Genomic DNA, 16070 nt, shown 5'->3' on the forward strand with positions numbered 1-16070 from the left:
GAGGGATAGGTCTTCCTTGTTTCTATATCTTTTGGTTTCCACTTACATGACCTGGGACTGACTCCCACCTGTGACTCCTGCCTGGCCCTGCCTGCCCACCAGCCTCAGCAGTCAGTGCTGGGTCATCGACCCAGCACTTACTTCAGGATTGAGTTCCGGCATTCGGTTGTCAGTTTGGTCGTTTAGGCCATCAGAACCCCTAGCTGTTTATATAATTAGATTCCTTTTATATAGAGAGGACGAGAAATGGAGAAAGAGAGAGGGAGAGAGAGAGGTGGGGAAGAAATATTAATCAGCTCCCTTCTGCACACATGTAAACCGGATATGTAAGCCTCATTCTGAAATGTGCCCTAACTGAGAATCGAACCCTCCAGCCTTCCATACACTAGAGGATGCTCTAACCAACTGAGCCACATTGGCCAGGGCATTCTGTGTTTTTTGTTTTTTGTTTTTAAATGTCCAGGCTTTTAGAGAACAGGCCACTAGGATCAATGAGAATAGAAGCACAGTGGCTGATAGTGGTAATGCTAACCCTTTATTTTTATTTATTTATTTAAATATATTCTCATTGATTTCAGAAGGGAGAGAGAGGGAGCGGGAGATAGAAACATCAATGATGAGAGAGAATCATTGATTGACGGCCTCCTGCACGCCCCCCAGCAGGGACCGAGCCCCCAACCTTGTCATATGCCCTTTCCCAGAATGGAACCTGGGACCCTTCAGTCTAAAAGCTGATGCTGTATCCACTGAGCGAAACCAGCTAGGGTTAACCCTTTTGTTTTAATACATTTTTATTGATTTCTCAGAGGAAGGGAGACAGAGAAAGAGAGATAGAGAGAGAAACATTAATGTTAAGAGAATATCACTGGTCAGCTGCCTCCTGCATGCCCCCTTACTGGGACTGAACCCACAACAAATTGGACCTGTGCCCTTGACTGGAATGGAACCTAGGACGTTTCAGTCCCCAGGCTTACACTCTATCCACTGAGTAAGCCAGCTAGGGCTGACCCTTGCTGTATTTATTTACTTACTTAGTCAGTTAGTTAGTTAATTATTATTAACTTTTACTAGAGGCCTGGTGCACAAAAATTTGTGCACTCGGGGGAGGGGGTCCCCCATACCGGCCTGTGCCCTCTCGCAGTCTGGGACCCCTCGAGAGATAACGACCTGCTGGCTTAGGCCTTCTCCCGGGTGGCAGAGGGCACGTCCAATCCCTAGGTGCAGCCCCTGGTCAGGGTCAGAGCAGGACTGATTGGGGAGTTGGGGCGCCGCCCCGTCATGCACCAAGCAGGGCAGATCAGGAGGTTGCGATGCCCCCCTCAGTTATGCTCAGGGTAGGGCCGATTGGGGGGTTGGGACACCGCCCCCTGTCACACTCAAGGCAGGGTCGATGGGGAGGTTGCGGCGCCACCCCCTGTCACACACAGAGTAGGGCTGATCAGGGGTTTGGGGCACTGCCCCCTGTCACTCACAGAGCAGGGCCGATCAGGGGGTTGTTGCGCTGCTCCCTGTCACTCACAGAGCATGGTCCATCAGGGGGGTTGGGGCTCCTTACCCTGTCACACACAGAGCAGGGCCGATCAGGGGGTTGAAGAGCTCCCCCCTGTCACTCACAGACTAGGGCCGATAGGGAAGTTGGGGCACCGCCCCCTGTCACACACAGAGCAGGGCGGATCAGGGTCTTGTTGCGCTGCCCCCTGTCACTCACAGAGCAGGGCCCATCAGGGGGGTTGGGGCACCACCCCCTGTCACACTCAGGGCAGGGCCAATGGGAGGTTATGGCTCTACCCTGTCACACACAGAGGAAGGCCCGTGGAGGGGGGTTGGGGCACCACCCTCTATCACCCACAGAGCAGGGCCAATCAGGGGGTTAGGGCGCCGCCCCTGTCACACTCAGGGTAGGGCCGATGGAGAGGTTATGGCTCTACCCTGTCACACACAGAGCAGGGCCGATCAGGGGGTTAGGGCGCTGCACCCTGTCACACACAGGGCCGCAGGGCGATCAGGGGATTGGGGAGCTCCCCCCTATCAGGCACAGAGCAGGGCTGATCAGGGGGTTGGGGCGCCTTCCCCTGTCACGAACAGAGCAGGGTGGATAGGGAGGTTGTGGCCCCGCCCCCTGTCACACACAGAGCCACAGGGCGATCAGGGGGTTTGGACACTGCCCCCTGTCACGCTGATCCCGGTGCCGGGAGGCATATTACCCTTTTACTATATAGAATAGAGGCCTGGTGCATGGGTGGGGGCTGGCTGGTTTGCCCTGAAGGGTGTCCTGGATCACGGTGGGGGTCCCCACTGGGGTGCCTGGCCAGTCTGGGTGAGGGGCTGAGGGCTGTTTTCCAGCTGGCGAGTGACTGAAGCTCCCAACTGCTCCTTGGTTTCTTTTTTTTTTTTTTTTTTTTTTATTCTGGGCCAGCTTTAGCTCTGAGGCCTCGCTGCTGAAAACATCAATACAATGTTGCGGTCCGGGGCTGACTGAAAGCCGGTTTCTGGGGTTTTGTTTAGCTTCTATATTTGCAACATAGTACATAGTTGCTTAGAGTTGTAGCTGAGAGGTCGGCAAGTTAGGCGGGGAACGTTGGAGTCCGCAGTCACTGGAGCAAGGAAGCCTCCCTGCTCGCTTCAGTGCATGGCTGCTGGCCGCCATCTGGGCTGACAGTTAATTTGCATAAGGATATGCTGATTAGCCAATGGGAAGGGTAGCAGTCGTACGCTAATTACCATGTTTCTCTTTTATTAGTGTAGATTGTTGACCTTAGGTATCTTCAAATGTGATTGCTCACTCAGTTTCCTGTCATCCTTTCTATACAGTTTTCCTTATTTGGTATTCTGTATTGCTGTGTATCTTCATGATACTCTTATTACCATTTCCTGTGGGATGTTTTTCTCATGAGTAGCTGTCTACTTACTCTTGAATGGGGAAAGTTTCTCTATCTCTGATTCTGCCATCTTGCTGATGTCCGTCTCCTAGGCCTTTTGCCCGTGATTTCATTTGTCCTTTGTTGTTCTACCGCATTGCTGACAATCCATCTTTTTAGTTTTTCTTCTAAAATTTGCATCATTTATCCCATGCAGTGGCTCAACTGGGATTTAAGAGGCAGAATCCTTTGTATATCACAGGAGAAACATGACTTTATCAGTGACAGGCTAGACCCAGAGGCAGTCTTGCCTTGGTGAAGGACTGTGGGGGGAGATTTTATGCCTGGGCTTTGTTACATTCATAACTAGGAACCCATTTTGTTCAACAATGTTTTGTTACCATTGCCCACTCCTCACCCAATTCTACTTCTTGCTTAATGTTGACACTTTTCAGGTTTTTATTTTTTATTTTTTAATATATATTTTATTGATTTTTTACAGAGAAGAAGGGAGAGGGATAGAGAGTTAGAAACATCGATGAGAGATATCGATCAGCTGCCTCCTGCACGCCCCCTACTGGGGATGTGCCCGCAACCAGGGCACATGCCCTTGACCGGAATTGAACCTCGGACCCTTCAGTCAGCAGGTCAATGCTCTATCCACTGATCCAAACCGGTTCGGCACGTTTCAGTTTTAATAGTGATCATTCTATTGGGATTCCCAGCCTGTGGATACCCTTAACCTCTCTAAACTTTGCACCTCTACCTCTCTAAAACATCTCGCTTTACTGCACTCCAATATTGTTCCATGCCTGCAGGCCTTACAGTACATATGAATTATTACATTGACGCTGAACACCACATGCTCTAATATGATTGATCATTTATGGTTTTGAACACATTGGAATTATTCTACACAGACTCGCATTGCCAGCATGAAAGGGCTGAAAGGAAGCCATTTGTGGAGTAATAATGGGCAGACCGCTACCTCTCTTCTTTTTCTGCCAGCCTATGCTTTTGTCCTCCCTTCGTAAGATTTTCTTCATTCAGTGACCTTTTGAGTCATGTTATATATATAGCAGCCATTTCCTGAGAGTCTGACGCAGTCGTCTTGAAAATCATTGTATGAAATCATATCTAGGCCCTAACCGGTTTGGCTCAGTGGATAGAGCGTTGGCCTATGGACTGAAACGTCCCAGGATCGATTCCGGTCAAGGGCATGTACCTTGGTTGCAGGCACATCCCCAGTGGGGGTGTGTGCAGGAAGAGGCTGGTCGATGTTTCTCTCTCATGTTTGTGACTCTCTATCCCTCTCCCTTCCTCTCTGTAAAAAATCAATAAAATATATTTTAAAAAAAAATAAAGAAATCGTGTTTAGCCATGACAGATAAACATCTGTGTTGAAGATATCAGGTCAGCATGCACTTCACCTACATTTACTTTTGTTCAGGTTGCTGCTGTGGAGAAGAGAATGTGGAGGCCCCGACTGAACAAAAGGTTTCTGGAAGATTTTCACAGGCAAGGAATCCCAAGTTAGCCTTGTCTTCCCAGAAGAGCCACCCCTGTGAGAGTTGTGGGCTAGTCCTGGGAAACATTTTCTGCGTGATGGAGCTGCAGGGAACACAACACAGACAGATACTGTTGAGGTGTGGAGCGTGTGCAGAAAGATTTTCTTTGTGTGCAACATTTCACCAGCAGCATGTGAGAGAGCAGACTTACATTAGAATTCCGGAAAGGATGTCACTTGCAAACAGCTGCAATTTCAATGTGTCCCAGAATCATTTCACCTGTGGGGAGGTTGGGCAGAGTGTCCTTACTGAATCTGGACATCTCTACCTACAGGCTTCTCAGACCAGGGAAAGTCCAACTGCTATTTTGATTCGTGGGATGACGTTTCAAAGTAGAAAAAATTATTTCAGCAGAAAAGAATGTAAGAACGACATTAGTTGCACCCACACGTTTATTCAGGAAGAAGATTTCCATCTTGGAAGTGGGTGTTGTGTGTGCTCTGAATGTGCAAAATTTTTTACCAAATTTTCTGGCTTTCATTATCAACAGAGTGGTCACACTGTAGGAAAGCATTACAAATGCAGTGAATGTGGTAAATCTTTTACCACTATGAACATCCTTCAGCAACATCAGAGAGTTCATATGGGAGAAAAGCCTTGTAAATTCAGTGAATATAGGAAGTCTTTTACTCAGAGCACTACCCTTCATTTTCATCAGGGAGTTCACACTGGAGAAAAACCTTATCAATGCAGTGAATGTGGCAAACCTTTTACCACTAAGACCCACCTTCATCGACAGCTGAGACTTCATACAGGAGAAAACCTTTATAAATGCACTGAATGTGGAAAATCTTTTACACGGAGTACTTGTCTTCATGATCATCAGGTGGTTCATACAGGAGAAAAGCCTTATCAGTGTAGTGAATGTGGGAAATCTTTTACCAGGAGCACTACCCTTCGTATTCATCAGAGAGTTCATACAGGAGAAAAGCCTTATAAATGTGATGAGTGTGGTAAATCTTTTTCCCGGAGCACTCACCTTCGTTACCATCAGGTAATTCATACAGGAGAAAAGCCTTATAAATGCAGTGAATGTGGAAAATCTTTTACCCAGAGCGGTACTCTTCGTTTTCATCAGAGAGTTCATACAGGAGAAAAGCCTTATAAATGCAGTGAATGTGGAAAACCTTTTAAGCGTAGAAACAGTCTCCTATATCATCAGAGAGTACACACTGGAGAAAAGCCTTATCAATGCAGTGAGTGTGGGAAATCTTTTACCACTAAAACCATCCGTGATCGACATCAGGTAGTTCATGCAGGAGAAAAGCCTCATCAGTGTAGTGAATGTGGGAAATGTTTTACCCGGAGCACTACCCTTCGTATTCATCAGAGAGTTCATACGGGAGAAAAGCCTTATAAATGTTTTGAGTGTGGGAAATCTTTTTCCCAGAGCATTTACCTTCGTTACCATCAGGTAGTTCATACAGGAGAAAAGCCTTATAAATGCAGTGAATGTGGAAAATCTTTTACCCAGAGCGGTACTCTTCGTTTTCATCAGAGAGTTCATACAGGAGAAAAGCCATATCAATGCAGTGAATGTGGAAAATCTTTTACCACTAAAACCATCCGTGATCGACATCAGAGAGTTCATATGGGAGAAAAGCCTTATAAATGCAGTGAATGTGGAAAAGCTTTTAAGCGTAGAAAAAGTCTCCTATATCATCAGAGAGTTCACACTGGAGAAAAGCCTTATTAATGCAGTGAGTGTGGGAAATCTTTTACCACTAAGTCTGGCCTTCATCATCATCAGAGTGTTCATACTGGAGAAAAGCCTTATCAATGCAGTGAATGTGGGAAATCTTTTACACAGAGAACTGCCCTTCATCTTCATCAGAGAGTTCATACAGAAGAAAAGCCTTATAAATGCAGTGACTGTGGAAAATCTTTTAAACATAGAAAATGTCTCCTATATCATCAGAGAGTTCACACTGGAGAAAAGCCTTACCAATGCAGTGAATGTGGGAAATCTTTTACCAAGAGCTCTTCACTTCATCGACATCAGAGAGTTCATACGGGAGAAAAGCCTTATAAATGCACTGTATGTGGGAATTCTTTTAAAAGCAGCAGTGGTCTTCAGTATCATCAGAGAGTTCACACTGGAGAAAGCTATAAAGAGTGCAATTAATGTGAGGTATCTCTCAGCCAAATTTCTAAATTCCCTCTCCGCATAAGAGTACAAATGGGAGAAATTTCTTAAATGTGTAGGAAATGTAGTTTCTTAGGACTTAACAATAGTACAAGAAAATTTGTGAGTCCTCATTTTTCTGAATTGTATCATACATTTAATCACCTACATTATGTAAAGTTCCCATAAGTGTTTTTGCTGTTGTGTTTCTGTGTTTTTATGTTGGAACACTATGTAATTATGTTGCACGTTCTAACATATAGGATGTACTGCCAGATCTGTGTCACTGCACATTTCTGTTGCTGAAGGTAATTCAGCTGAACCACCTATAAGGTCCCTACAGATGGCATCAGTCACCATCCTCCCGTTCCCAGGGAAGCTAAGTCAGACTCTAATTTGTTGACGGAAATGAGGAATACCTGAGTCCTTAGTTCTTTCTTCTTTCCCTGTCTTGTGTTGCCAAATAGGACGCATTACAGTTGGCCGCAGTAAACATAATGTTGCAGAGGGCCTGCCATTTTCAGGGACACACTTTCCCTAGATGCTAATGATGAGTTTATTGCGTGCCTAATTCATCAACGGAAGAACTACCAGTCTCATGTCTCTATGGATTGTAAAATAATGAAGGCTTTTTCTTAAGAATTCTTTAATCTGGGGTGTTCTATTTACTCGATAGGTTAGTTTATAAGGAGATCTGGGCTTTCCAAGCATGAAGAGGTGAAAAACTTTTAGGGGTCTCAAACATTTTTGCCCATGGGGCAACAGGATGGTTCAGAAATTAGTTCAGCTGTTTTTGGCAAATTTACACTACTGCCCATATTTGTCTAGGAAACACTGTGGACACTCTACTTCTCATGTGAATATGGATGCTTTGACACATAGAGATCACTCCAAAGAGAGTGTAGCTGTGACAACCTCAAGTGTGTCTGGAAACATGAATTTTTTTCTTGTTTGCAAGCGATGCCAATACGTATGAAGTCAATCTCTTACCCAGGTCTTGCAGAGGGACATAAGCCCTAATGCCTACAATATCACGGGTGATGGTCACTGGTTTGAGGACCATCGCATTCAGGGGGAACCCTTTCACTACAGAAACACTGAGCTAATTGTGGTTGGATGAGACTGCACTCCTTTAGATGGAATGGTCCTCACCTAACTATGCATCCGGCATTATTTTTAGGAAAAGACTACAATTGCTGTGTGTACACAGATCTGAGGGACTCCAGGCTTGTTTATCTTCTGTGAAGCAGTCATTGTCATTGATTACAATCAAGATGTTTTGTTGCTCCTGTAGCTTCTCAGAAGTTCCCATCAGAGCCATTGGTGCACTGGCATCAAAAGAAAGATGGGAGACAACGGCTGTCTTTAGTTCAGGAATGTGGTTTTTGTGGGTTTGGGTGAAAGTTCTTCATTGTTTATTACATTTTCTGTCACTAAGTTTAGACTCTCACCCAGAGGGCATGAGAATATGGATTGAATATAGAGTTGCCAAACCTGTTCTTCCAAAATAGGTGAACGTACATTTGTTTTATCTTGAACCATTTTTAACAGCTATGAGTAAATTACATGTGTTTCAGAAATCGTGACATGTGTGTGAAACTGAAACCATCATCTTATCTAATTAAAGAAAAACATGCAGATTCGCTGTGCCTTTGCTACACTCACAGGCCACGTCCACCAGCCAATCAGAGCAATATATGCAAATTAACCCAACCAAGATGGCGGCTGGTAGCCATGGAGCTGGAGCAAGCAGGAGGCTTGGTTGCCCCTGTGTTGGAGGAAGCCAAGCTTCCCGCCTGCCCTGGCCGGCTGTCAGCTCCGCTCAAGGCAACAAAGTTTCAATTATAGAAGATAAATAAACCTTATATAGCTGCTTCCAACCAGCCTGCACTGGGAGCTTGGGTGGCTCGGGGGGCTTGGCCAGCCTGTAAACAGCCATCAGCCCCTCACCCAGGCTGGCCAGGGACCCCCACCCTGATCAGGGACACCCTTCAGGGCAAACCAGTCGGCCCCCACATACACCAGGCGTCTAGCCTATATAATAAAAGGGTAATATGCAAATTGACCCTAACAGCAGAACGACTGGGAATGATGTCACTATGACACACACTGGCCACCAGGGGCCACATGCGCAATGCTGGAACTGCCCCCTGGTGATCAGTGCACTCCCACAGTGGGAGCTCTCCTCAGCCACAAGCCAGGCTGACGGCTGCCAGTACAGCAGTGGTGCTGGGAGCCTCTCCCGCCTCCTCAGCAGCGCTAACGATTTCCAACTGCAGCTTAGGCCTGCTCCCCGCTGGTAAGTGGACTTCCCCTGAGGGCTCCCTGGCTGCCAGAGTAATGTCTGATTGCCCGCTTAGGCCCAGTCCCCCCAGGGAGCATGCCTAAGCCAGCAGGTGGACAATACCTCAGGGGTCCCAGACTGCAAGAGGGTACCGGCCAGGCTGAGAGACCCCCCACCCCGAGTGCACAAATTTTTGTGCACCGGGCCTCTAGTTATATTCATATTGCTGACCATATGTTTCACTGTGTAATTGCTTCATGACCTATTTTAACCAGTCCCTGTTCTTCACAGATTTTATAGTTTTCAAGGATTTAGAGAACTTTATTTTTCTAAGTATTTTTCTGCTTTAATTATGTTTCATAAATACTTGGAGATTCATTAAAGTTATGTTAGTAACTCATCTTTTTTTCTGATATTCTTTTTTAAAAATATATTTTTTATTGATTTTACAAAGAGGAAGGGAGAGGAGTAGAGAGTTAGAAACATTGATCAGTTGCCTCCTGCACACCCCCTACTGGGGATTTGCCAGTAACCAAGGTTTATGCCCTTGACTGGAAATGAACTTGGGACCCTTCATTCAGCAGACCGGCTCTGTATCCACTGAGCCAAACCAGTGAGGGCTGTGATAGATATTCTTATCATTGATATATCACCATCAATTTGTCCATTTTAATAAATACTTGGTTATTTCTAACAAAGATGTTACAAACATTTCTGTATAATTCCTGGTATGTGTATAAGTGTTAATTACCTTTGTCAAAACTTCAGTGAATAATCTGGGTTTTTGAGTAGATGAATGTTTAAATTTACCGAGATTAGCAAATTGTGATCTAAATGGAATATACCACCAGGGCCAGTGTGGGTCAGTACTTGTCCGTCCTCTCATGCAGCACAAGGTTGTGGATTTGATTGTCAGTGGGATATGTGCCTGTGCTGTGGCTATATCCACAGAAGTGGGTGTGCAGGAGGTGGCTGGCCAATATGGCACTCTTCCATCAATGTTTCTCTCCCTCTTCCTTCTCTCTCTAAAAGTTATTAAACTATTCTTTAAAAACAGAAAATAAGCCAAAACCGGTTTGGCTCAGTGGATAGAGCGTCGGCCTGCAGACTGAAAGGTCCCGGGTTCGATTCCGGTCAAGGGCATGGACTTGGGTTGCGGGCACATCCCCCAGTGGGAGATGTGCAGGAGGCAGCTGATCGATGTTTCTCTCTCATCGATGTTTCTAATTCTCTATCTCCCTCTCTGTAAAAAATCAATAAAATATATTTTTTAAAAAATAGAAAATAAAATTTAACTGATTGTAGTTTTTTACATTTTTTAGCAATGTATTAGGGATTCACATTCTCCACATGCTAGAGAAGGGGTGGGCAACCTTTGGCACACATGGCAAACATGACACGCCGGTAACTTTTGCTGACACGTGAAACCCTCTCTTATAATCTTCCATTTACAATTTTTATGAACAGTTGAATGACTTAAATGTTAAATTACATGGAACTGGCAAGACACTTGATGTTATGTTTGCTAACATAAAGGCTTTTGAAATGAAACTGGAAGTCCTTGAGAGGGATGTGGATGGTGAGAGATATATTATCTTTCCCAAACCTCAAGAGGCACATCAAAGACCTCCCAAAAGATGACAGAACAGACTGTCAAAGCCTTCAAAAGCTGTTTTTAAACATCATGGAGTCAACTATTGAGCAGTTCTTGTCAAGATTTACGAAATTCAGAGAACTGGAAGAGAGCAAAATTCATGAGTTTTCCAGACAGCATAAAACTGGAGGAACTAAACTTAGAAATGTTTTCATGGATAGAAATGGCTGAGTTTGAAATGCAGTTGATTGAATTTCAGAGTAGCTCAGTTTGGAAACAGAAATTCATTGACCTTAGAGTTGACTTGGAAAACATTGAAAAAAAGCGATTAGAGTCAGGAGTATCAGAGAGAAGTGTCGACAACAAACTATTGAGGACTTGGAATGCCATTCCAGAAAAATTTTTGTGTTTAAAAAACTTTGCAATAGTGTTACTCTCCATGTTTTCATCCACATATACTTGTGAATCTTTGTTCTCAGTGATGAATTTTGTTAAGTCTCATAATAGGAGTAGCCTGACAGATGAAAGTAGTACCTCGTGCATATCTCTGAAGGTCACGAAATATAAACCTGATGTAAAATCTCTGTCATCAGTGATACAGCAGCAAAGCCCCACTGATGATATCAAATGGAATCATTAAGTTTTCTGTCGGACTATCAGTGTACATGTATACATTAAAAAATAAATTTACTTCTCATCATATACTGTGTTTTTGTCGCTCAAATGAATGTATTTCTTCAAGGTTCTTCACATACGTACACCTTAAGAGATATCAAGTAGGTGTAACAAGTTCTCAAAACATTAGGGTTGGAACGTAGAAGAATTTTGAGTCAGAGATTTTGGTGCTTTTAGCACACACTCACCAAAAGGTTGCTCACCGCTGTCCTAGAGAATAATTTGTTCAATCAATCATAATTTATTTAAACATTTTTTGGATAAGTTTATTGTGCAGCCTCACTGTTTGTACTTTTTCTAGGAATTTATGGTGAGCCTTTTCTCAGAAATGTATTTGCTGAGTCTGTATCTTTGTTAAAACGTCATATGTTCTACCTAATATGCTATGAGTTTTGGCAATTTTCTTTAACAATAGGACTGTGGCACAACAAAGATGGATGTTGGAATTTCACTCATTTTGTGCCTTTTTTACTTTAGGAAATAAACATTTTTTTGTATTGAAATAATATGTCGAAATTGCCCTAGCTGGTTTGGCTCAGTGAATAGAGCATCAGCCTTCAGACTGAAAGGTCCTGGGTGAGCTTCCAGTCAAGGGAAGGTGCCCAGGTTGCGGGCTCAATCACCAGTGTGGGGACTACAGGAGGCAGCCAATCATTCTCTCTCATCATTGATGTTTCTCTCTCTCTACCTCTGCCTTCCTCTCTGAAATCAATAAAAATATATTTAAAAACATTTTAATTTATTTTACTAAATTAATAAATATACTTAATTAATTTTAAAATATTTTCATTGATTTCATAGAGCAAGGGAGGTAGAGAGAGAGAGAGACATTAATGATGAGAGCCCAGCAAGGGTTTTCAGTCGACCCATGAACCAGGAGGTCACAGTTCCATTGCCACTTAGGGCTCATCGGTGGGCACATACTGTGAAAAACAAGTATGGGGTATGTCCATGCCAGCATTATTGAAGAAGGTCCAGTGGTAAGGTGTCTACTTGTGTAAGGCAGCGGTGCCTGCAGCCTGCCTTGGCCTCAGCAACTCCAGCCACTCCCTGCAGAGACATTCCCAGGCAGGCACTTCTCACTCCCCAGATGCCCGCAAGCAGCTTTGTCTTTGGGTGCATTTTAGTGAGAAATGGGACCTATATGAAGCCACCAACTGTGCTGCATGGAGGCAGGTGCTGTGCCACTCAGGTCTCATTGTGGTGCGTCCCATATCTAATTGCTGAAGAAGTTCAGTGTCTTTTTCAGAAATGAAGTCAGCTCCCCAAGTTTACACCACAGACAAGTGTCAGATTCAAGGGGCTGGATGTTAACCATTGTTTTCTCCAGCGTCAGACAAAGTCTCTACCACTGATGTGCAGCCCTCACTGGAGCAGGTACAGTCTGAGGACAAGGGTGGCTCAGCTGCAGCTCCTGTTTCCATGGTTGCAGTTATGCTTTTCCTCCCAATGCCTTTACATCTCAGAGCACTTACCCCCCCTCCCCCCTCCTCCGTGTTCAGGGGGAGGCTATCACTTCTCTGCTGCAGTGGTTTCTCCAGGGGAACCTTTTTTAAGAGTGAGCTGCAATTTATCTGCCTTCCCTTTGATCTCAGCACAGACTATGACCCTCAGGAGACCTCGGTTATTAGCGCTTTGTCTCTGCACCTTTGCCCACATGTTGGTTGTCATGCTGTGACCCCATTCACTGTGATGAATTTCTTGCCTTTTCAAATGATCTTCATAGGCAACACTGACACCCTTGAGGAGAGGATACACTTTGACGTGAATTTTGGGACGTAATATTGGAAGAGATGCTGGAGGCCTACATGATCCAGGTCTCATTGGACGGGTGCTTACCTCTTATTCATGCATAGGACCCACTGCCATGTGATTCTGTCCTCTATATCCCTACTGGCAGAATGAGACAATGGCTCTCACCATGTGTTCCCTGCAGCCCGGATCATGTTGTGGATTCCTGTCCTCCTTCCCTGTCTCCTGTGTCTGCACCATGAGTCTTTTGGTTGGAACAGAGACCTTTTGAATACAAGCCCTCACCACAGTGCACAGCACACTGGGCCACAGCTGAGGTTCATACTGTGCTTTTCTTGACAATCCATCCTAACTCACTCTCCACACACAACAATTTTTTATTGTAGGGGAAGGTGGCTTTTCAGATGATGGTGTTTGCTGTTTTGGCCAGTTACTCTGGTTTTTTTCGTCGTTTCCATATATACCAATATGTCAAACTCAAAGGCTAATATGGGCCATATAAACAAGGTTTAAGTTTATGTGGGCCGCAAAAAAAATAAAAGCTTCACTTTTCATAGAAATGTAGGTTTATTTTGATAGAGACATGCTGAATATGAAGGCCTGAAATAAATGAGTCATCGTTAATGAATATTCGTTGTGGACTTCCTGCAGCCCAGGGACGGCAAGTGTGACATGCTTGATGAATACAGTAGGTATACATGTTAATAACTTTTTTTATTTTTTTGTCCTGTTAATCTATGTTATATCCATTTAATTCTTAGACTAACCAAAGAAGCTAGAAAAGAAGGGAAAATTATGATGCCTCTACAATGTCATTTCCTTCATCTTCTTTCACAATAATTCCCTTAACTCCACAACATAAAGGAATACTGTTAAGTTTTGGGTGGTGCTACAGCCTGTGAAAGAATTCACAACTAAAAGAAGTAATGCAAAGAGGAAATTTATTTTACTTTCCAAGACAGTAAAAGGCCAAGTATTGCTAATCAATTCAGGGCAGGGAAGAAATGGTGGCTTCTGCTTTTCAGTAGTGCCTGGTACTATGGGACAACCAATGGAGGGGCCTTGGGCTGAGCTGAAGTTGTGTAGATAAGAGGGGCTGCCCTTAAAAGTTACAGTTTGCTTGTTTTCCAGGAGACAGTCTGGCAGATGTTCTACAGAGGTGTCTTATCAGTTTCTTCCCCAGCCTATAAAATATGACTAGAGAAAAAGTTGTGAAGAGTTCAAATGAGGCTTGTTTGAAAGGGTGGAGGGGAGTAAACTTTCTACTAACTAGAGACTCCTTGGTGTGAGTTATCCCTGTGGTGTAACAACAGCAGGAAGGAGGGGTATGTAAGAATTTAGCCTTAAAAGTAGCTTATCTTGTTCTGCAGTTTGAACAGAGGAGCTCTTTGAATTAGAGGAGCCAGTAATTTGGGGTTTAATTAGCAGGTGCTTCTCATAAATTGTGGAAGGTCACAGAAAAGAAACAGAAAGACATTCTTCTTGTCCTTACAAATACCTTGACCACTTTTAGAACCTAAGGCTTTATTGGCCTGAAGAGTGAATACTTCTAGGAGACCTAATAAAGGGAAACCAGCAGTACTGGGGGCATTGTGTTCAGGAGGATGTCAGCAATGGATCCCGAAGGAAATAAACCACTCAGTGAAATTTCTCCTGACCTCATAGGTTTTAACACCACAGTATGGACAAAAATGATGGTGTATACTAAACATGGCAAGCTCAGGTATCCTGGCATCACATGGTGAATCTTACAAACTCCAAGGCCAAAAGTAACGACCTATGATGGTTTGAAGTTAAAACTTTCTAAGTAAAAGGGAGTCGCAGGTGTAGTTTTGTCCTAGCCTCCTTGGTTTTGTTTTGTTTTCTTTGCAAAGGTTAATCTTTACCTTATTAAGCCTGTCTATTGCATTTTTTGCATCTAGGATAACATACCTTTGGGTTTTCAGGAAAATTTCCTTTTTTACAAAGTCCTAAGGGCACAATCTCCAAACACAGAAGACCTCAGAGCTAAAATTATTATTGTTGCTGTGTTAAATATTAACTCTTAACTATTGAAGAACATTTTAAAAAGAAGTTTGTGTCTATTTTTTTTTTTACTTTTTATCCAATCCCAGAGATTTCCCTCTTCAGTTCCCCCCCACACTCTAATTTTTTACCAGTGAATTTCATGTAACCCCCATATGTCTTCTCCTTTGAGTCTCAGTATGAAACCGATGCAAAACTGCCGTTCCCCTTTGCATTACTCAATGTGTTGTTGTTTTGCTTCTTGGCAAATGTTGGTGACTTGGGTCAAATAAACTTAGAAAAATTTCCCACAGGTTTGGACATTTCTTACAACAACATAAAAAGCAATTGACTCATGTGAAGCAGGAGAAGGTTACATGGAGGGGTATCAGCATTTCCCAAGACAGAGATGAATGAAGACACATTTATAAATACAAATTTAGAGGCAACCCAGAACACAGCAAGCGAGCTTTCTCCTTGCTTCCAGGGAACAGAAGAAAATGCTCAAGGCTCAGGTGGCTTTGTTTGGTGTGTGTGTGTGTGAGTGTTTCTTTAATCCTCACCCTGGGGTGTTTATTCTCTCTCTCTCTCTCTCTCTCTCTCTCTCTCTCTTTTTTATATAACCCTCCCTTGCCTTCCATCTGAGACTTTGCACTCTGTAGCAAGCCTCCATGTCTCTGGAACCACTCCATTCTTCAGTAAATTTTGTTATTTAGGTTCCATCTATGTGTGAGATTAAGTGATGCTTTTCTTTCTCTGACTCTTTTATTTTAGTTAGCACGAGGCTCTCCAGGTCCCTGCATGCTGTCTGAAAGGGTAAGAGATTCTTACTTTTTACCACTGCATAGTATTCTGATTGTTGTTTCAAGTTTATTAGGATATATTCTTAGAACTGGGTCAAATGACAGTTCCATATTTAATTTTTTAATGAAACGCCCTATGTTTTCCATAATGTGTGCACCAGTCTGCATTCCTATCAGCAGTGTACTAGGGTTCCCTTTTTTCCATATCCTCGCCAGCACTTGTCCTTTGTTGATGGTAGTCTTTCTGACAGTTGTGAGGTGGTATCTAATTGTTGCTTTAATTTGCATCTCTCTGATAATCAGTGACTTTGAGCATTTTTTCAAATGTGTCTTGGCCATGTTATCCACACTGCAGTCCTGGCAGAGCTGACATTTTGGCCCCCGAAGCAGATGCTCTTAAATAGTGA

The 16070-nt window shown here is 43.7% G+C and overlaps 1 protein-coding gene across 1 annotated transcript; it reads left to right on the top strand.

Moving 5' to 3' along the window:
• The first annotated feature begins 4976 nt into the window (after positions 1-4976).
• LOC139000303 (zinc finger protein 135-like) lies at positions 4977-6650 on the top strand. The gene is made up of 2 exons (XM_070402542.1): positions 4977-5626; positions 6128-6650. Exons 1-2 carry the CDS (start codon positions 4977-4979, stop codon positions 6549-6551), a joined length of 1074 nt encoding a protein of 357 aa, XP_070258643.1. The 3' UTR covers positions 6552-6650.
• The last annotated feature ends 9420 nt before the right edge of the window (positions 6651-16070 follow it).

The sequence above is a fragment of the Myotis yumanensis genome, unplaced genomic scaffold (assembly GCF_028538775.1).
Source record: "Myotis yumanensis isolate MYYU_CA2020_CCGP unplaced genomic scaffold, mMyoYum1.0.hap1 SCAF_23, whole genome shotgun sequence".
In the NCBI taxonomy this organism is placed as follows: domain Eukaryota; kingdom Metazoa; phylum Chordata; class Mammalia; order Chiroptera; family Vespertilionidae; genus Myotis; species Myotis yumanensis.

What these genes read in the sequence shown, in the direction of transcription:
- LOC139000303 (XM_070402542.1), top strand. Translation starts at nt 4,977, where the DNA reads ATGAACATCCTTCAGCAACATCAGAGAGTTCATATGGGAGAAAAGCCT. An exon ending in AAGCCTTATCAATGCAGTGA is followed by an intron (nt 5,627 to 6,127) that starts GTGTGGGAAATC and finishes TTATTAATGCAG; the next exon opens with TGAGTGTGGGAAATCTTTTA.